The sequence below is a fragment of the Solenopsis invicta genome, chromosome 2, assembly GCF_016802725.1.
Source record: "Solenopsis invicta isolate M01_SB chromosome 2, UNIL_Sinv_3.0, whole genome shotgun sequence".
In the NCBI taxonomy this organism is placed as follows: domain Eukaryota; kingdom Metazoa; phylum Arthropoda; class Insecta; order Hymenoptera; family Formicidae; genus Solenopsis; species Solenopsis invicta.
This window is the reverse complement of record NC_052665.1, coordinates 26,304,861-26,328,156: the sequence shown is the minus strand read 5'-3', so window position 1 is coordinate 26,328,156 and position 23,296 is coordinate 26,304,861. Positions and strand designations below refer to the sequence as shown.

The 23,296-nt window shown below is 32.2% G+C and overlaps 1 protein-coding gene and 2 long non-coding RNA genes across 8 annotated transcripts; 1 reads left to right on the top strand and 2 right to left on the bottom strand.

The window, feature by feature from the left end:
- Window positions 1-3,284: 3,284 nt before the first annotated feature.
- LOC120359604 lies at window positions 3,285-8,583 on the bottom strand. Of its 4 annotated transcripts, none has more exons than XR_005576381.1 (5): window positions 8,467-8,583; window positions 7,911-8,306; window positions 7,620-7,784; window positions 7,239-7,515; window positions 3,285-6,953 (listed from the first exon to the last, which is right to left on the bottom strand). It is a non-coding gene; the product is annotated as an uncharacterized LOC120359604 (long non-coding RNA). The 4 variants fall into 4 exon arrangements; XR_005576384.1 differs by having other exon boundaries at window positions 7,911-8,279; window positions 8,467-8,577; XR_005576382.1 differs by having other exon boundaries at window positions 7,911-8,282; window positions 8,467-8,548.
- Window positions 8,584-10,362: 1,779 nt separating this feature from the next.
- LOC105204202 lies at window positions 10,363-18,697 on the top strand. Of its 2 annotated transcripts, XR_005576386.1 has the most exons (6): window positions 10,363-10,604; window positions 10,962-11,185; window positions 11,312-11,470; window positions 11,571-11,848; window positions 12,133-12,254; window positions 18,551-18,697. It is a non-coding gene; the product is annotated as an uncharacterized LOC105204202 (long non-coding RNA). The 2 variants fall into 2 exon arrangements; XR_003269595.2 differs by lacking the exon at window positions 18,551-18,697 and having other exon boundaries at window positions 12,133-15,030.
- LOC120359603 lies at window positions 11,898-21,660 on the bottom strand. Of its 2 annotated transcripts, none has more exons than XM_039457642.1 (6): window positions 19,841-21,660; window positions 18,227-19,723; window positions 16,870-17,921; window positions 16,326-16,800; window positions 14,747-14,953; window positions 11,898-14,598 (listed from the first exon to the last, which is right to left on the bottom strand). In XM_039457642.1, exons 1-6 carry the CDS (start codon window positions 19,890-19,892, stop codon window positions 14,381-14,383), a joined length of 3,501 nt encoding a protein of 1,166 aa, XP_039313576.1. In that variant the 5' UTR covers window positions 19,893-21,660; the 3' UTR covers window positions 11,898-14,380. The 2 variants fall into 2 exon arrangements, with proteins under 2 accessions (XP_039313576.1, XP_039313580.1); XM_039457646.1 differs by lacking the exon at window positions 19,841-21,660 and having other exon boundaries at window positions 18,227-19,470; window positions 19,598-19,731.
- Window positions 21,661-23,296: the final 1,636 nt, after the last annotated feature.

Here is a 23,296-nt window from a genome sequence, read left to right as displayed (position 1 = left end):
GCCTGGTGGTTATGTGGGGCTCTTCCGACGACGTGTCGGCGGGGACATACCCACTAAAACCTCTCCGGGTGTCCTGCCCTGGTCCATGACTGGGGGGCTCCGGGAACGCGTGCAGCATACTTTCGGAGCCCCCCGGACCCGGCCGGTTTGGGCCGACTCGGCGCGCCAGGTGTGTCCTTACGATGGACGAACCTGGCAGGGCTTTAGGGCCTAGTCTGCCCTAAGTCGGAGGAGGGGGACACCATCCCCCACCCCGCCTCTTCCCCTGGTGTTTTGGGGGTAAAGCCCGGGGTATCCGGCCCCCGCCATAAACCCGGGCCTCTTCGCGCCGCGCTGATGGCGGCGCGGTCCTCGTTACTACCCTGAGGGGGGAAGAGAGAAGATCCTTATCTCTCCCCTCCCCCCCCGGCGAGGCAGTGGGGGGAGCGACTCCGCGTTATACCGCAGGATCACGCCCCCCAGACCGTCAGGTCGGATCTGCCTCGCCGGGCTCACCACCAATGTGAGGGGCCCTCCTCCCGCGGCTGCGCGTCCCGAAAGCGGGGCCGTCAGTCGCAGGGGAGGAGGGTCGCCTCCTCTCAATATTGGCGCTGTCGCTCCCCTCCTCCTCAATTGTGGGGAGCGAGGGGGCGACAGCAACTGATCGCCCACCCCCGCGCCGCCTTTTGGCAGACGGGCCACGAGGGCCCGGGGGTGGGGGCAGGCCTTCTTCTTCTACGGGGCGGCCGGGGGGGGAGCCAAAGTGGGTCATGGCCCCCGTCGCCGCCGCCCCTGTCGTCGTTGTCTTCACCGGAGGGCATACGCCCCCCCGGCCTCCTCTCCCTTATTAACTTGGCCTCCTCCTTCTGCCGCATTACTTGCTCGCAAAAGGAGGAGACCGCGACCCATGCCCTCTCCCTGCTGACCATCTGGCTAATGATGGCCCGCAGGGAGAGGTCCTCACCTATTTCTTCGCGCAGGACTCCGCGCAGCTCTTCCCACGCTGGACAGTCTTCCAGCGTGTGCTGCGCGGAGTCCCGGTCAGCCTCACAATGGTGACACTGCGTCGTCGGCTCTTTGCATATCCTGCACAGGTACTCACTGAACCAGCCATGCCCGGTGAGCACCTGTGTCGTCCGGTAGGACAAGCCGTCCCAAGGACGGTCCACCCATTCGTCCAAGTGGGGTAGGACGACCTCCAAGATCCGAGATCCTGCCGTCGGCGGGTCGTTGGCAAGGCTCTCTCGCCAAGCCCTCATGGCCCGCCGGCGTGCTCTTTCCCGTAATAACGCGGCGACCCTGGGGGTAACCACTCCCCCCTGTAGGTGGACGGCCTTCGCTCTGGCGTATGACCAGGCCAGAGCGTCGGCCGTGAATTCCGCCGGGGGGAGCCCACATACGAATACCCTGTTCGTCACACTAGTATAGGATATTATGAATGTAATATATATATATATATATATATATATATATATATATATATATATATATATATATATATATATATATTTATTTTATATATATATATATATATATATATATATATATATATATATATATATATGTCCAGAGGCAGTTATCAGGACGTTTTATGAGACAAGATGGCAGTTTCCAGGACTTTTTGTGGTTTCCAGGACTGTCCCGAAATAATTTACATATCTAACGGTAGTTTTCAGGACGTCCCGAAAACTGCCATTGAACATAAAAAGATAGTGTCCTGAAATGTACCACTTCATCCATGATATATATATAAATTCTTTTGTACAATATGGTACTTTTCGGGACATTTAATAATATTAAGAAATTAATATAAACTGGTTATATATAACATAAAGCACAATATATATTTTCAAACAAGCACCTCTAGTAATAATTGTGATAAATATAAACTTTATATACATACTTTTTATTTAATATACTATCACGTAAAAACATAAGTCCTGAAAAATGCCATTTTACCAATTAGAAAATTAAAAATTATATTTCTTTTGGTGTCTATATATTTCGTCATAAATACTCTGAAATTTTATCTTGTATTACCCTATAGGATTCTACTTTTCCCAAATTTTCTAAAATATTACATAATTATATATTGACAAATGTCACATTATAGACTACGTTTACACGGCACGATTTATGCCGAAGTTATAACATCGATGTTATAACTACCAACGTTAGATGCCGTGTAAACGCTATTTTACGCCGAAGTTATAACATCGATGTAGTAACTCAAAGTCAGTTGGTAAAGAGGGTTAGAGTTATAACTTCGACGTAAAAAGGACGTGTAAACGGTCGCAATATAACGACGGTTATAATGCCAACCCATAAAAATTGAACTTTATTTTCCATTGTTTATAGAGTTGGTATTAAGTTTCCAAATCTTAATACAGAAGGCAAAGAAAATTAAAGCAAGTGAAAAAAAATAAAAACGATGGAAACCAAAAAGCGTGAAAGTTGGGAAACCGAAGAAACTCAAGCATCTAATTTTTCGTTATTTTATGTTGGTATTAATGAAAATCCTTGACTCACTTCACTCGAAAATTCTTAAGCTGCTTTAGCTTGATGGGAATAAGATAAGCCTGAACGTGTAAACGCACTTCACTTTAAGTAGGAGTTACAACATTAACGTTACTAAATCGAAGTTAGAAGCCGTGTAAACGTAGTCATAGTAGAAAAGGTCCTGAAAACTGCCTTACTGATAAAATGCAAATGTGCCGTTATCATAGAAAAGGGCCTATTTCCTTGTTATGTTGCTTATATCTAATGTTTATGTATAATTAACGCTCGCTCATTATCATGCAGTTTGAAAGGTGTAAGGTTATGAGGTTATGTCACATGGTTTAATTAATGAAATAAATGATAAAATACCAACCAATTACTAAACATGAAACAAACGTTCTGGTAACATTCGTTTTATGTTGTTTTAACATTTATTTCATTAATTAAACCATGTGACATAACTTCATAACCTTACACCTGTCAAACTGCACGAGAATGAGCGAGCGTGAATTATACATATACATTAGATATAAGCAATATGACAATGTTGTCATTACAATTGGGAGATTCCATTTAATGTTTATGTATAAATATTCAGTACTCTGAGGCTGGTAGTCATAGTCGATTTTTATTTTAAAATCACGTAAGTAATGTCTTAAGATGCTAATATGGCTTTCTGATTGGTTAATAACATCTTAAGATTGCACTTTGGATAATCTTAATAATAAGAATTGATTATGAATACCTCGTATTAGAATGTGATTTGTCAATTTTTAAGGGCTCTCTACAAATATTGCACAGTAGTATTTTTTTACAAGGGTACCGTTTATTGATTCAAAATAACCACCATAAAAGTGTTATGTGAAACAAAATATTTGTACATTAGACATATCTTCAACTTATATACAAGTTTTTATAAAATAATTCCTAAAACTATTAATAAGTAATCGCAATGGAAAATGTATTTTACGCGTAATCGCACGAAATAGTAGGAATCACTTTACATTTATGTAAAGTAACATATAAATAGTTTAATAAATCTATAACACTAAATACAGTTAATAATACGAACATCAAAATAGTTTTCGTACCTTACAACTTTTATTATCTTAACAAATTCTCGCAATAACGTACTACAAGGAGAAATAGCTGAGCTAGATCAACGGTTTAAAGTGTGTACATAACATATCAGCGCTTAAGCTTATTTTTTATTTGTTATTTATAATTCACGTGATTTTTTTCAGTAGGGTACAGCCACCTTTAGAGAATAATAAGAACGATTCTTAACATATTCAGTTTCGGATTCCAAAACATCCTCTCCGAGAAAAATTTTACTCGAAATATATAGTGCATTGAACGTATACTATATTATAACATGTACTATATTATATTATAATTATATTATATTATAATATATTATAACATATATTATATTTAGTCAAATTTTCCTCGGAGAGGATATTCTGAAATGTACTTAGGTCATTAGGCAAGAGTTTCATATAAGATACCTTTTTGTTTATTGAAATATTCATATAAAAAGCAGTGCGAAGGCATGACTACGTTCACACATCGCCATTAATAGAGTTTAGTAACATCCGTGGTTATGAAATTGGCCAATCACAGACATTCCATTCTTCAGAGGTATACTTAATATTGGCCAAAGTGATCCTGGTCACTTTTTTGGCTTGAACTTGTCCTGTAATTGGCCTGTTGCTTTCTATCTAATGGCAAATGTTTCTGCGTTTCATGAACGGTAGTCATTAAAAAAACAACGCGTTTGAAAAAATACTGCGCGCGGGATACCACTGAACGGAATTAGTACTTCAATTGTTTTTGTCCATGGGAGCCTAATTTCTGGCTAACGGCTAACTTAAAGCTTCATTGAATAATTTTATTATATTCGTACATTTCGACTGGTCTACAAGTGAAAAATGTCACAATACATATTATTATTATGTCATCATAATAAATATTATGTGACAAGCAATACATATAGAAAGTTAAACGTTAAATGTGTTGTTGATGAGAATCGCAAAGAAAAATGTATTTTACGTGTAATCGCACGAAATAGTAAATATTACTTTATATTTACGGAAAGTAATATAAATATTTTAACAAATCTATAACCCTAAATACAGATAATGAACATCAAAATAGTTTTTGTAGCTTATAACTTTTTTTATCTTAATAAATTCCCGCAATAATGTGTTAACTTGTGATTTTCGAAATAATTAAATCTGAAAATTTATTTTACAGAAAATAAAGATCACCTTATTAAAATTGCTAAAAAGTGAAACACAAATACGCTAAGAATTCTTTACAAAATGTAAAATTAGTGTCTAATGCTAAAAGTAGTAATTATTCTTATGTTAAATGCTAGCTAATATTAAATATATTAAATTCCTATTTTTTAATAAAGTGAATGAGTGTAGATTAGTGAAAGTTTATATGTATGATTTCATTTCTTGCAGATGCAATATTATCTTGTCACTAAAGAAGTACAACAGCATGTCAGTAGTGTTAATAAGCATATCAGTAGTTCGATTAACTGCATAGACTTTGAGAAGAATACGACATCTTTTGATAATAGATCTGATCACAATACAGTAAACGATGGTGAGAGTAACATTAGTAATCCTGTGATACGTACTGACTCTGATAAGATAGTATTTATCAATAACTGTGATAATAAAGATAGTAGAGAAAAGACTGGAAAGCTGAACGTAACATTTTCCATTGATATTATTATCATTTAAAAATTTACAGCCTTTGTCATTCTCATAAGACAATACATCATCAAAATTGATATTCGTAGAATTGTTGATATCGATAATATTATCTAGTATACTAAGATCATTGCCATTGCATATGTTATCATTAACGTTCATGGAATAGTTAACATCTCTCACTTCACAACTATTTGGTTCAACATTAGCTACAAAATCAATGCTAGAATTTTTCTCATTGTCCATCATGATATGATTACCATTGTTGTAGAAAGATGTATTATCAGAAATGTTTCCATTCATGGAATTTGTGGTATTAATATCATCAACCCTTTCTAAATTATTGCCCTTATCAAAGGAAAATGTTCAGATTTCCAGGCTTTTCTCTACTATCTTTATTATCACAGTTATTGATAAATGCTATATTTGATAAATGCTATGTTATCAGAGTCAGTATGTATATGGCAGTGGCAATAATTCTGAGACAGGTATTGTTATCAACGTTGACCTTATAGTTTTCTTTGACATTAACTCTAATATATTGGATGATAATAATGCTACTGCCAAAACTTCTGCGAGTTCCAGTAATAATGTTGATATGATCCTTTCTTGTGATAATGATAGAAGTGATAATATTGCATCTGCAAATACAACCAATATTTCTGAATATCTACCTTCAACATCAGAAACTACAGTTGAAACAGAAATTGTAGAATGTGAAAGAAATCATAATGTTTCTACAAATAATGATAAAAATTCTTCAGTGTCTCTGATAGACATTTCTTCTGTAAATGCATTTGGTTGTAGAGAAGAAAATTTAAGTATTCCATTTTCTCAACCTAAAGGACTTCAAAAAAAGAATTTTTGCTACTACTGCAAAAAGTTTCAAAGTAAAACTGCACGCCATTTAGAAAACGTACATAAATTGGAACCTGAAGTGCAGAAATTCATATTATTGCCAAAAGGTAATCATATTTTTAAATTCTACAGAAATTTATAAAATTTTGTTGTACATTTCTTCTAATCATTGTTAATAATGTCATAATCTTTTTTACAAAATAAACTTTTAACTCAGAAAAAAGTTAATAAATTAAAGTTTGTCTTTAAAAAATAACTAATTGCAGTTAAGAATTATAACATTAAAAATTAACTAAGTGATAACATGCTCCTACGATGGCAATGATCATAGTATAGTAGATAATATTATCGATATCAACAATTCTACGAATATCAATTTTGATGATTAGCTTATGGAAATGACAATGGCTGTAAATTATTAGATAATGATATTAATATCAATGTTATAAGTAGTCATAATTCTTATAACAATTATTTCTTAACAATGGCAGTGGCAATAATTCTGAGACAGGTAGTTATCAATGGTGACCTTATATTTCCCTTCGACATTAGCTCTAGTATATTGGATGATGATAACGCTACAGCCAAAACTTCTGCGAGTTCCAATAATAATGTTAATATGACCCTTCCTTGTGATAATGACATAAGTAAAAATATTGCTTCTGCAAATACAACAAATACTTTGGAGATGTACGCTTACAGCTTATAATAACGGACTAAAAATTTGATGCTCCTTCAACGTCGTTACTGGCGGTCCTACAGTGCCATCTCCTCTCTTAAAATTTAATTTTTCCAAAACAACTTAGCATTTCAGTAAACGTATTCAATGGCATACGTTTATTGGGATTCGATAGAATTTTCAACAGTTTCTTGATCTTACTGAGTCGACATCTGATAGAAAATAAACAAATATAAATATTATATTATTTAATTGAATTGTTAATCAGAAAAACAGTATAATACCAAAAAATATATTTCCTTTTGTAATGCTGACAATATTTATGAAAACAATTCTACACATTTGTGTTATATATATTCAAAGCTTTATAACAAATTTTTTAATATATAAATTTTTATAGATTGGACCTATTTTTTAGTAAAATAAATTTTTGAAAATTTTTTTGGTATATATGCATTTTAATATTTTAATCACAAATAATATTTGTATCTCCTTACTTCCTTCGCTGCTCATCTTGCAATCATTCTTCTCTATTTATTTGCTTAGCTGTTTGACTTTATCTCTGTAAACGTGATTTTCTTGCTGATGGCTTTGTGTTGCGCCTACACTGTCAGGATTATTTTACGATTTACTTGGAGACGGTCCATACATATAGTTCAATGTATCCAATAAACGAGCTAAGCTTGGAGCTGAAGGAGATGGATTCTGTCTCAAAAATTGATTCGGCGTAACGTTATGTGGGCTATGAAATCCAGTATTCATCATTTCACCTGGCTAAAATAAAAAAATATCAATTAGGTTATTAGGATATTACCAATAAATAAATTATTATCAATAAAAATGGTGAAAATGATCAAAAAGATTAACTAATGCTATACCTTTCTTTGAATATGGTTTAACTGCTGCTGCATCTGATCACGACCTAATTGTCCAGAGTCAATTTGACTCAATTGTTGCGGTATACGAGTACTAGTCTGTATACTGACTATTGGTCCCGTAATATGATCCTATATTTGATCTGGTAGCTGATTCTGCACCTGAAACTATGATAAAAATAAACGTATAATGCCACTCTCAACTTTCTCTTATTTTTTTCGTACATGTTCTCAAATAATATCTTTATTACATAGTATACTTTAGTAACATAATTTAGTAGTAAAAGAGCATACCTGCATATTTTGTTGTATCTGTCCAGCACCTAATTGTCCCATTTGTCCAGGCACCATTTTATTCATTTGTGGAGGAACATTTTCTGATTCATTTGAGTTAACGTGCATTGTTTGAATCTTGCCCATGTGGTGCATTCGACCATCAGATTGCAACGGTTTCATACCCATACCTGGCTATTGTTCTGCGTACCAGGCGTATTTATTGATTGCCCGGATCGTTAATTTAAACTTTGCAACGCTAACAAAATGTACAGAATGAATACAGTTTGAAGTAGTTATCACTAAGTGCATTCTTCATAACTCAAAATATTTGTGTATTTGTATGTTGAAACTTGCAGCAATACTTGTGCGCAGTAGTATTTTGAGGCACTACTAATAAAATTTGCATTATCTTTTCTTGCAAATTGGAATAAAGCAATAATGAGTATATTATTGATAGTAGATCATTTTACATGTTTGTAGCTTCCTAAAACGGTTTTGTTTATATTTTTCTCTTTCAAAACAACAGCTTTAGGAAGCTACAATCATGATCTAATATCATCAATAATATACTCACTATTGATTTATTGCAATTTACAAGAAAAGATGATGCAAATTTCATTGCATCGAAATACTACTGCGCACAATTGCGCACTAGATCTTTTTAGAAGAGTAAAGACTATAGCACCTTCCATAAAGGCGCCTTTACATGTCAAGTGTCGAGCGTCAAGCAACAGACTTCGTTTATTGGCTGCTGCTTGCCCAAAATTCAACAGCAGCCAATAAACGAAGTCTATTGCTTAACGCTCGACGCTTGGCATGTAAAGCCTGTTCTACAATAGCAGTAAACACAAGACCGTAAGGTCGTAACGTAAGAAATGAAAATTTTTCATTTGCTTACGAGCTCTTAAAACCATGCCTTACAACCTTACGGTCTTGTGTTTATGCTATTGTAGAACAGGCTTAACTGCACCTTATGTACCGTATAAATTATCCAATCACAATCAAAAATTCAAATCCGCAATTCTAAATTCTCGATTGTGATTGGCCAATTCTTGCGTTACGTCTTATGGTTACGGTTACGAAAAGTGTATGCTATAGCCTTAACCGCATTGTACTATTGAAATTAACAATATATTATTATATATAAATGAATTTACATCAAACACATTTCCTGAACGAGTAAAACCGCAGCCTGATATACATAGTTAAGAAAATACAGATTGTGTTATAAAATTATGAAAACAAATGCAATGCATTATCCCAGTTTACACTTAAAGGATTTTCTATAATAAGCCATTAAGGGCTTTCTACAATAAGTCATTATCTATTAAGGTGCGGTCAAGGAGCCGCTACTAATGTTTTGAAGCATTATTTGATTGGTCGATTTGTAAAATTCCTTGTTGTTATTGGTTAATCAAATGCTTCATAGCATTTGTATCATTCGGATTTACATTAGTCATAAACGTTAATCGAAAGAATGAACCAATTACATTCTAATGTGAGAATATTCGATTGTGATTGATCAATTCTTACGGTTTACACTAATGGCTAAAGGCTTATTGTAGAATGCCCATTAACCATAATGGCCTTTCTACAATTAGTTATTAGTTGGTATGATAAGTCATATGCTATAAGAATTGACCAATAACAGTCGAATATGAAGAGAATATTTGACTGTGGCTGCGGTCAAAGTCCCACTACAAATTATTTGAAGCGTTTGATTAACCAATCAGAACAAAGAATTTTACAAATTGGCCAATCAAAAGATGCTTCAAAGCATTTGTAGCATCGTCTTGACCGTACCCGTTGATTGATCAATTCTTACAGCTTATGACTTGTGATACCAACTAATAGCTTATTGTAGAAAGGTTTTTAGGGCTTATCCAGATAAATTTGCATAATCGCATGAACACATACATAATGGCCTTTCTACAATAAGCTATTAGTTGGTATCACAAGTCATAAGCTGTAAAAATTGATCAATCACAGACGAATATGAAGAGAATATTCGACTGTGATTGATCAATTCTTACAGCTTATGACCTGTGATACTAACTAATAGCTTATTGTAGAAAGGACATAAAGAAAATGATTGGCTGCGTTCAGCAGAGAAAATAAATCAGTAAGCGCTTAGTGATTCTTTAAGATGATTGGTTTATATATTTAGATCCTGTAAGGAACTAAGGGCAAGAACCAATCTTCTTAAAGAATCACTAAGCGCTTACTGATTTATTTTCTCTGCTGAACGCAGCCATTGATCCATTTTCTTATGTATATCTGCTTTTGGATCAACCAATTTCACTATGCATATGTTTATGCGAGTAGGAAAATTTGTCTGGATAGGCTTTAAAAATTGACTAATCACATTGAATATTCTCCTCACATTAGAATATAATTGGTTAATTCTTACGATTTACGCTTATTACTAATAGTGCGCACTGAATGCACATTCGCCGCAGGCAATTGGGCATTTCGGTTCGCACCGTCTTCGCGCGAACCGAAAGATCCAATTGCCTGCGGCGAGAGTGCACTCAGAGCGCACTAGTTTTCCCAAAGAAAAACGCTATAATAGATAACTTATTGTAGAAAGCCTTTTAAGTATAAACTAGGATAATGCATTGCATTTGTCTGCATAATTTTATAACACAACCTGTATTTTCTTAACCATGTGTATCAGGCTGCGGTTTCACTCGTTCAGGAAATGTGTTTGATGTAAATATATTTATATATAATAATATATTGTTAATTTCAGTAGTACAATGCGGTTAAGATTAGATCATGATTGTAGCTTCCTAAAGCTGTTGTTTTGAAAGAGAAAAATATAAACAAAACCGTTTTAGGAAGCTACAAACATGTAAAATGATCTACTATCAATAATATACTCATTATTGCTTTATTCCAATTTGCAAGAAAAGATAATGCAAATTTTATTAGTAGTGCCTCAAAATACTACTGCGCACAAGTATTGCTGCAAGTTTCAACATACAAATACACAAATATTTTGAGTTATGAAGAATGCACCTTAGTGATAACTACTTCAAACTGTATTCATTCTGTACATTTTGTTAGTGTTGCAAAGTTTAAATTAACGATCCGGGCAATCAATAAATACTCCTGGTACGCAGAACAATAGCCGGGAATGGGTATGAAACCGTTGCAATCTGATGGTTGAATAAACCACATGGGCAAGATTCAAACAATGCACGTTAACTCAAATGAATCAGATGGGAACAGAAAATGTTCCTCCACAAATGAATAAAATGGTGCCTGGACAAATACAACAAAATATGCAGGTATGCTCTTTTACTACTAAATTATTTTACTAAAATATACTATGTAATAAAGAAGTTATTTAAGAACATGCAAGAAAAAAATAAGAAAAAGGTGAGAGTGGCATTATATGTTTATTTTTATCATAGTTTCAGATGCAGAATCAGTTACCAGATCAAATATAGTATCATAATACGGGACCAATAGTCAGTATACAGACTAGTACACCGCAACAATTGAGTCAAATTGACTCTGGACAATTAGGTCGTGGTCAGATGCAGCAGCAGTTAAACCATATTCAAAGAAAGGTATAGCATTATTTAATCTTTTTGATCATTTTCACAATTTTTATTGATAATTTATTTATTGGTAATATCCTATTAACATAATTGATATTTTTGTTTTTAGCTGGGTGAAATGATGAATACTGGATTTCATAGCCCACATAACGTTACGCCGAATCAATTTTTGAGACAGAGTCCATCTCCTTCAGCTCCAAGCTTAGCTCGTTTATTGGATACATTAAACTATATGTATGGACCGTCTCCAAATAAATCGTAAAATAATCCTGAAAGTGTAGACTCAACACAAAGTCCTCAGCAAGAAAATCAGGTTTACAGAGATAAAGTCAAACAGCTAAGCAAATAAATAGAGAAGAATGATTGTCAAGATGAGCAGTGAAGGAAGTAAGGAGATACAAATATTATTTGTGATTAAAATATTAAAATGCATATATACCAAAAAATTTTCAAAAATTTATTTTACTGAAAAATAGGTCCAATCTATAAAAATTTATATATTAAAAAATATGTTATAAAGCTTTGAATATATATAACACAAATGTGTAGAATTGTTTTCATAAATGTTGTCAGCATTACAAAAGGAAATATATTTTTTGGTATTATATTGTTTTTCTGATTAACGATTCAAATAAATAATATAATATTTTTATTTGTTTATTTTCTGTCAGATGTCGACTCGGCAAGATCAAGAAACTGTTGAAAATTCTATCAAGTCCCAATAAACGTATGCCATTGGATATAATGCGAAGTTGTCCTGGAAAAATTAGACTTCAAGAGAGAAGATTGTAATGTAATAAGTGACGATGTTGGAGGAACATCAAATTTTCAGTCCGCTATTAGAAGCTGTTAGCGCACATTTCCAATATCTGGTTAACAATCACACATTGCAACGCACTTTTGAACCATGTTTGGTTGCCTTAGCCAGTTTTTCGACTGTTTATACCAGCATATATATTAGGTTATGGAACGATGTTAGTAATTGTCTACAATACATTACTTGAAATAATCTGAGCATATCAAATATTCTGCTAAAAATAATTAAGTATTGTATTCATATCAAAATAGTTGAAATGCCTAGTGTAAACAAAAGTAGTAAGCGGATTTAATACGGATATAGTATTTAAGTTGCATTCTAAAATTCTCTGAGTGTACTGAAAACTTATTGTTTACATTACATATATTTAGTACTCTGAGACTGGTATTCATTGTCGATTTCAAGATCACCTTATGTGATGTAAAGATGCTAATATGGCTCTGACTTGTTGATAACTTGATTTCTTTTTAGTAATATACATTAATTTTAATTTCAACTTACACTCAATTGCATAATCCAACTTGTTTTCTCAACCATAAATTGTGATATTTTACATTAAAAGTTTTAAGAATTTTATAGAAACTCTTTTATTTATTTAAATTGAAGATATAATATGTAACGTACAAATATTTTGTTTCACATAACACTTTTATGGTGGTTATTTTAAATCAATAAACGATAACCGCATTGTATTATTGAAATTAACAATATACCATCACATATAAATAAACTACATCAAACACATTTCCTAAACGAGTGAAACCGTAACCTGATACTCAAGGGCTTTCTACAATAAGCCATTAATCATTACTCATAAGCGTAAACCGTAAGAATTGATCAATCACATTCTAATGTGAGGAGAATATTCGACAACTAATTGGTCAATTCTTACGGTTTACGTTTACAACTAATAGTTAATGAGTTATTGTAGAAAGCCCTTAACATTGATGCGCGTATTAAGGGTGCATTCCATTATTCAATCAGGTTGGTATTCATAATCAATTCATTATTAAGATTATCCAAAGTGCAATCTTAAGATGTTATCAACAAATCAGAGCTGTATTAGCATCTTTACATTACATAAGGTGATCTTGAAATAAGAATCAACAATGAATATCAGCTTCAGAGTACTGAATATACATATGTAATGTAAACGATAAGTTTTCAGTACACTCAGAATTTTAGAATGCAACTTAAATACTATATCCGTATTAAATCGCTTAATACTTCGTTTACACTAGGCATTTCAACTATTTTGATATAAATACAATACTTAATTATTTTTAGCAAAATATTTGATATGCTCAGATTATTACAGCGTTTATTTCCATGAAAATTGTGCATATCTATAAAAGGAAGTGCTTCTGCAATTGAAAGGTCAAGAATATGAATATGTTTATTCTTTTTAGCTGAACTGATTGTTCTAATCTGCATTGTTCAGAATTTATCTTCCTTCTTTCAACAAGAAGAGAAAAGAATGAACTGTGAAGTAGTGCAGTCAGTTTAATTAAAAAAACAGACCTCATGTGAAATGTTACATAGTTTAATATTATAAAGTCTGTTTGCATCACAAGTCTGTTTAAATTAATACAAAGTAATCTCAATTCAACTTTCTGTGTTTTTGACAATATAATGCAATAAATGCTCTTCATGACTTGATTTTTTTTTTTAAATAGAGACATCACATATGACAAATAAACAATTTCATAAGTATTAAAAATATTGAACAAAACAAAAAATAACTGACAAGCATGTAACTATACATGGTAATTTAATACAACTACGCGTCCTTGCAAAGTCCGTGTTCTTGATTGAATTCTGAGACGATTTTTCCTCTACGATATTTTTGTTCGACGCTTACTTTTTGAATTGTAACATGATAAAGTTAGCGTATTACAGACCGTGAGCAAGAAGTAAGCAGAGGTTCGCTAACTATACCCTGTTATCATTCAAAAAGTAAGCATCGGACAAAAATTTCGTAGAGGAAAAATCGTCTCAAAATTCAACTAAGAACACGTCTTTACAAGAACGCGTAGTTGTACTGAGTCACCTGCACAACTGGCAAGCATATAACTATCACTGGCAATAAAAAACTGGCAAAATTAAATACGTTTAATTTTGCCAGTTATATAGTTATGTATCCATGTTTTAATTTGAGCAACAGATCGATTAACCAAACACTTATTTCTATCTTTTACTTGGACAATTTTCTTAGCAGATGGCAATTGAGAAATAGCAATTTCTTTTGCAAATTCTTTGAATATTGTATTACGTTCTTCTTCTGTCCAATGTCTTCTTTTTGTTATGCCAAATGGAGATGCTACAAAATAAAATATTATCAAAATTACATCATTCGATAATTTGAATAAAAATTATAAGCAATAACAATGTAATTTTTATTTTATACGTACTAACGTTTTGAAACTATATAAAATATCTATATAAAGTAAAAATAAAAATAAACTTACTACTACGACGTTTTTTCATCTTAGGAATATAAATTTCATCGGAATTATAATCATTATTCAAAATGGCAGACTTTTGTTGCGTTCGCCTTTTTGTTATGTTAGTTTCAAAAAATTTGCTTTCAGACTGCACTGACAAGGATTCATTTATCTCACTCTTTTCAGAATCGCTTTCTTCTCTTTCACTCGAGGAATCTTTTACTGTCTCTTCTATTATTAATAATATAGTATTGTGATAATTGTTATATAGATACCGAATGCTTATAATAAATGTACAAAAAAGGATATTCAAAGTATTTTATAAGAAAAATGCAATATAAGTATTTTATAAGAAAAATGCGGTATTCATTTATATGATGCTTGTAACATCATATAAATGAATACCCCCCAAAAATTAGTATCAAATTAATCATTTTCTCATATATACGAAAGAATATAAAATCTTCGTTAAAAAATTTAATAATATTAAACAAACATAACTAGTTTAAATGAAGATATTTTGTATAGTTTTATTTTTTTAAATTCACCTTATTTTAAATAATAATTTCCACAGATTGAAAGGAAAAGATGTTTGATAGAAAATAACAATATCGTCAAATCAAGAATTAGAATTTTTAACACTATTATTAAAACAATTACAATAATCAAATTCTAATTCAACCGGAAAGTATAATAACACAATCGAAATAATGAAATGGCAATACCGATCAACAGCAGATTTTGGTGCCCAATAATTTCAAGAAATTATTTTAACTCAGAAAAAAGTTAATAAATTAAAGTTTGTCTTTGAAAAATAACTAATTACAATTAATAATTATTTAATTAAAAATTAACTAAGTTGAAAGCTATTAATTTTTTAACGTTATTAGGTAACTTCAAATTTTTTTACTAGTTACTACCCAACCTTGTTAATATACATTATTAACATTTTGTGATTATTTTAGGCAATTTAGAAAGAAAAAAAATTATAGACACTATTAGAAAAAAAGGAAATTTCATACACAATACGGATCCTTCTTTAAACACGGGTACGTTAGTTGTTTGCCGAAGGCCTGCTGAGCAGAGTGGAAAAAGTATAAAAGACTATACGTATTGTGCAAATTGTAAAGGATGGCACGTTAAAAATAATATTAGACACAATTTTAAAGAATGTGCACATGTACCTAAAGGTAGAAATGTTCAAATTTTGGGACGTGCGGTGATAGAAAGGATTCATGAATGTGCAAGTGAAACAGTAAGAAAATTTCAAAAAATTATTGAGCACCAAGATCTGCTGTTGACCGGTATTGCCATTTCATTATTTCAATTGTGTTAAAACAATTATGTTGTGCACTTTAGATAAGTAATGTGATATTGAAATGAAAATATATTATTCAAATTAAGATTATCAAAATTTTTAAAGAATTTATATTCTTGCTTTTATATATATGTGTGTGTGTGTGTGTGTGTGTGTGTGTGTGTGTGTGTGTGTGTGTGCGCGTGTGCGTGTGCGTGTGCGTGCGTGCGTGCGTGTGTGTGTGTGATAATATTTAATACTAATTTTTTTCAATTTACAGAATAATAAAACAAATAGTAAAAATACCTGGATCATTAGCATTGGACTGTTGTGCATCTTCACCTAATGCTGCTTCCAGAAATTTGGTCATTCTAATAATTTCTACCGCTGGTATAGACTGTCGATAGTGGCGTTTGTGAATTTTTTCGTGATGCCCCATAAAGTTTGCCAAATCATCTACTTCATTTTCAGATAAATTCAACGTAATACATGTCGTAGCAATGTGTTTTCGCAATTCAGTACCTCTTAATGCATGTGGCATCTGTGCATCGCACTTTTTAGAGAAATTCCGCATAAGAACACATGCTCTTAAATATTTGAAATTGCGCTTATTGCTATAATTAGGTATTCCAAATACGTAAGGATTATTTTGAGGAACGTTTGCATCCTTTCGATATTTTAAAATTAGTTCAATGCACTGAACTATTTCCATGTCTAAAATCACAGGCACTGTGCGCCCCAATTTGCCACGAATTAAGAACCTCACATATTTATCAGCAATCTATAAACAAAATATTATATTATTTAAATTACACATTAATACATATTTCAACAAGTAAATAACATATACCTGTTTTAAATTTGTTTTTAATGTTTTATATAAATCTGAACAATTTTTTTTTGTTATGCCTTCGCGAGTATTAAAGTCTTCTATGGTAACACGTTCAATTTCTCCAGCTCTTCTCCTATTGAAAACTTGTGTGGATGTAAGTGTAACTTTTGCAAAATCCTGCCATATGTGGAACGTGAATTTCTTTTGAAGCTTTGTATATAATAATCTTCTTTGATTCGATAAATATGAATGTAACTTCTTTATATCCTCCATAGATGGTAGTGTAACTTTCTTCTGTCTTTTATGTTGCGTTATATTTTCTTCTACTATTTTGTTAATAGATGTTCCATAATCTTCTTGCAATATTTTTAAAAAATTTTCAGTTTTTTCTTGCTTTTCTTTGTCATTTGTTTTTATGTTCTCTGTTATTAATAAATTACCGATGTGTTTTAAATATGTTCCAATATTTGACGCAACTGATGGGGCACCGAATTTTTTAGTAATACAATTAAAATCAGCTACTTTATTTACTGCTTTAAGACAATCATCGTATACCGCAGGATTGTATATGTCAGAAAATTCTGTTACTATAGAGTTATATTCTTTTATTGCGATAAGAAACCGTCCTAATAATCGAAGCCTAGCACGTATCATATCTTGTTGATGTTGATGAGTGTACTTGATACATAGCTTATTTGCATATGTTATTAATAATTTATCATATCTGATACATCGTGTAACATCATCTTCCCTTAAAACTGGAAATAAAAACTTTCTTACTGTTTCACTTGCACATTCATGAATCCTTCCCATCACCGCACGTCCCAAAATTTGAACATTTCTGCCTTTGGGTACATGTGCACATTCTTTAAAATGGTGTCTAATATTATTTTTAACGTGCCATCCTTTACATTTTGCACAACACGTATAGTCTTTTATACTTTTTCCACTCTTCTCAGCAGGCCTTCGGCAAACAACTAACGTACCCGTGTTTAAAGAAGGATCCGTATTGTGTATGAAATTTCCTTTCTTTCTAATAGTTTCTATAATTTTTTTTCTTTCTAAATTGCCTAAAATAAAACACAAAATATTAATAATGTATATTAACAAGGTTGGGTAGTAACTAGTAAATAAATTAAAAGTTAACTAATGAAGTTAAAAAATTAATAGCTTTCAACTTAGTTAATTTTTAATGATATAATTCTTAATTGTAATTAGTTATTTTTTAAAGACAAACTTTAATTTATAATATTAACTTTTTTTTTAATTAAAAATTTATTTTGTAAAAAAGATTATAATAACATTATTGACAATGATAAGAAGAAATGTACAATAAAATTTTATAAATTTCTGTAGAATTTAAAAATATGATTACCTTTTGGCAATAATATGAATTTCTGCACTTCAGGTTCCAGTTTATGTACATTTTCTAAATGGCGTGCAATTTTACTTTGAAACTTTTTGCAGTAGTAGCAAAAATTCTTTTTTTGAAGTCCTTTAGGTTGAGAAAATGGAATACTTAAATTTTCTTCTCTACAACCAAATGCATTTACAGAAGAAATGTCTATCAGGGACACTGAAGAATTTTTATCATTATTTGTAGAAACATGATTTCTTTCACATTCTACAATTTCTGTTTCAACTGTAGTTTCTGATGTTGAAGGTAGATATTCAGAAATATTTGTTATATTTGTTGCAGAAGCAATATTATCACTTGTGTCATTACAAGGGAGGATCATATCAACATTATTACTGGAACTCGCAGAAGTTTTGGCAGTAGCATTATCATCATCCAATATATTAGAGTTAATGTCAAAGGGAAATATAAGGTCACCGTTGATAACAATACCTGTCTCAGAATTATTGCCACTGCCATTGAGGTTAACAAATAATTCATTGTTATCAGAATTATGACTATTTATAGCATTGATATTATTATCGTCTAAAAATTTACAGCCTTTGTCATTCCCATAAGACAATACATCATCAAAATTGATATTCGTAGAATTGTTGATATCGATAATATTATCTAGTATACTAAGATCATTGCCATTGCATATGTTATCATTAACGTTCATGGAATAGTTAACATCTCTCACTTCACAACTATTTGGTTCAACATTAGCTACAAAATCAATGCTAGAATTTTTCTCATTGTCCATCATGATATGATTACCATTGTTGTAGGAAGATGTATTATCAGAAGTGTTTCCATTCATGGAATTTGTGGCATTAATATCATCAACCCTTTCTAAATTATTGCCCTTATCAAAGGAAAATGTTACGTTCAGATTTCCTGTCTTTTCTCTATTATCTTTATTATCGCAATTATTGATAAACGCTATCTTATCAGAGTCAGTACGTATCACAGGATTACTAATGTTACTCTCACCATCGTTTACTGTATTGCATATGTTATCATTAACGTTCATGGAATAGTTAACATCTCTCACTTCACTACTATTTGGTTCAACATTAGCTATAAAATCAATGCTAGAATTTTTCTCATTGTCCATCATGATATGATTACCATTGTTGTAGGAAGATGTATTATCAGAAATGTTTCCATTCATGGAATTTGTGGCATTAATATCATCAACCCTTTCTAAATTATTGCTCCTATCAAAAGAAAATGTTACGTTCAGATTTCCAGTCTTTTCTCTATTATCTTTATTATCACAATTATTGATAAATGCTATCTTATCAGAGTCAGTACGTATCACAGGATTACTAATGTTACTCTCACCATCGTTTACTGTATTGCGATCAGATCTTTTATCAAAAGATATTGTATTCTTCTCAAAGTCTATGCAGTTAATCGAACTAGTGATATGCTTATTAACACTACTGACATGCTGTACTTCTTTAATGACTGCAAGAATCGAAATCATACATATAAATCTTTACTAATCTACACTCATTCACTTTATTAAAAAATAGAAATTTAATATTTTTAATGTTAGCTAGAATTTAACATAAAAATACTTACTACTTTTAGCATCAGTCACTAATTTTATATTTTGTAAAGCAATTCTTGGCATATTTGTGTTTAAATTTTTAGCAATTTTTATAAGTTGATATTTATTTTCTGTAAAATAAATTTTCAGGTTTAATTATTTCGAAAATCACAAGTTAACACCGGAATTATTGCCTGAATTTATTAAGATAAAAAAAGTTGTAAGGTACAAAAACTATTTTGATGTTCTTATCATTATTTGTATTTAGGATTATAGATTTGTTAAAATATTTATATTACTTTACATAAATATAAAGTGATACTTACTATTTCGTGCGATTACACGTAAAATACATTTTTCTTTGCGATTCTCGTCAACAACACATTTAACGTATAGCTCTCTTGTATTGCTTGACACATAATATTTATTATGATGACATAATAATAATGTATACTGTGACATTTTTCACTTGTAGACCAGTCAAAATGTACGAATATAATAAAATTATTCAATGAAGCTTTACGTTAGTCGTTAGCCAGGCATTAGGCTCCCATGGACAAAAACAATTGAAGTACTAATTCCGTTCAGTGGTATCCCGCGCGCGGTATTTTTTCAAACGCGGTGTTTTTTTAATGACTACCGTTCATGAAACGCAGAAAAATTTGCCGTTAGATAGAAAGCAACAGGCCAATTACAGGACAAGTTCAAGCCAAAAAAGTGACCAGGATCACTTTGACCAATATTAAGTATACCTCTGAAGAATGGAATGTCTGTGATTGGCCAATTTCATAACCATGGATGTTACTAAACTCTATTAATGGCGATGTGTAAACGTAGTCATGTCTTCGCACTGCTTTTTATATGAACATTTCAATAAACAAAAATTTATCTTATATGAAACTCTTGCCTAATGACCTAAGTTACATTTCAGAATATCCTCTCCGAGGAAAATTTGACTAAATATAATATAGTATACTTTATAATATAGTATATGCTCAATGCACTATTTCGAGTGAAATTTTTCTCGGAAAGGAAGTTTTGGTATCAAATCCAAAACTGAATATGTTCAAGAATCGTTCTTATTATTCTCTAAAAGTGGCTTACCCTACTGAAAAAAATCACGTGAATTGTAAATAACAAAAAATAAGCTTAAGCGCTGATGTTACATACATACTTTAAACCGTTGATCTAGCTAGTTATTTCTCCTTGTAGTTACTACATACGTTATTGCGGAAATTTATTAAGATAATAAAAGTTGTAAGGTACGAAAACTATTTTGATGTTCATATCATTATCTGTATTTAGGGTTATAGATTTATTAAAATATTTATATGTTACTTTACATAAATGTAAAGTGATACCTACTATTTCGTGCGATTACGCGTAAAATACATTTTCCTTTGCGATTTGTACTTATAAATAGTTTTACGAATTATTTTATAAAAACTTATATATAAGTTGAAGATATGTCTAATGTACAAATATTTTGTTTCACATAACACTTTTATGGTGGTTATTTTGAATCAACAAACGGTACCCTTGTAAAAAAAATACTACTGTGCAATATTTGTAGAGAGCCTTTAAGAATTGACAAATCATATTCTAATATGAGGTATTCATAATCAATTCTTATTATTAAGATTATTCAAAGTGCAATCTTAAGATGTTATTAACCAATCAAAAAGCCATATTAGCATCTTAAGATATTACTTAAGGTGATTTTAAAATAAGAATCGACTATGACTACCAGCCTCAGAGTACTGAATATATACAGGATGTTGAAAAAAAGTCACATATTTTGATAGCAGGTAGTATTGATCAAAACAAGAAGAAAAGATCTAATTAACATGGGTCCTAAGACTAATATTTTCAAAGATACAAGCTGTTTTGTAATTTGAGCTCTTTGTCATTTTCTTATTAGTTGTGTCATCTTCAGAATGTAATGAACAAAGGAGTAGGGGAGAGTGAGGTACAATGGGGATATCTTTTTTCTCGGAAAATCTAGTAATGGTCGCATTCAGCGATCAGACTCAACAGTCGAATGATTGCTCACTATTATTAGTGTATTCTTCTAGAGCTAAATGTCTTATTGGATGATCTAGAAGAATACCTCAACATGTTGTGTCTGCTGAACGCGTTCATTGTTATCCAACTGTTGAGTCCGCTGAATGCGACCAATCATCTTAAAATACTACCTAGCCGCTCATTGAGCGGTTGTGCTTCTGAATGCACCCAATAATCGCGAAGCGACTTGCAAAAAAGTGGTTCAGCAGATTCAACAGTTGAGTAAACGCTCGCTGTTATTTGTGTATTCTTCTAGATCTAAAGATCTGATTGGATGATCTAGAAGAATATTTCAACATGTAGAGTCTACTGAACGCGCCATATATAAAAAGATTCGATTCGAACAACGAGTTTCGGCCGGGTCTGGGATTCTTGAACAATATCGAATATGAAAATCCTATAATATATGCAACGTTAACTATAGAAATCGCATGCGATATTGTTCAAGAATAAAAGCCCGGTATAGAAACTCTTGAAAATTGTTAATGCAGTGAATTATACAACAGCGGTCATTAATGACTTCCCTAAAAAAGATATGCGTGTTCCAGGCACACGCATCGCATCTAGATGTTCATCACGCATGATTGTTGAATCTGACTTTTCAGATTGGTCAGATTTAATAATCATGCGTAATGAATACACAGATGCGATGAGTGTGTTTGAAATAGCTATAAAAATTAAATATAAGCAATGTAACAATAGCTGAGTTCCGTAAACTGCATATGCGCGCATAATATATAATACACGTAACGTGTATTACAGATAAATGTGCGCATATGTACATTAATGTTGTCATTAATGGCTGTGTTCCGTTTTTACTGGCAGTACTGTAAAATGTATAGTATATGTGACGTGAACTATAAATTTTCAGTACTGCCAGTAAAAACGGAACACAGCCAATATTCCATCTGTTTATCTATAGTTAACGCTCACTTTCATGCAGTTTTGACAGGTGTAAGGTTATGAGGATATGTCAAATGGTTTAATTAATGAAATAAATGATAAAACAATATAAAACGAACCTGAATGTTACCATAACGTTTATTTCATATTTAGGAATTGGTTGCTACCATGATCGACGTGTACTGAAACTGCTGAAAATAAGATAACATACATCATACACATATGAGTGCTCCAAATTTTCTAACTATTATGATTGCCGAAGTGTGCATGAATACTGCTAGGAAATAAAGATAATTGGGTAGAATGCACATAATTGAAGCAGTTTTTAATTCTTTTCTTTCCTCGAATGCGTCACATTTCTCAGGGATAATGTGTATCGTTTCAACAGATTTGTATTTAAATCAATGTTGTAATAACTTTATTGTTAGTCCAACATGTATTTTTAATTAACGTTTGAAACAAACATCTCATGATTAAAAGAAAGTAATAACATGATTCTAATGTCTGTAGTGTGATTAATT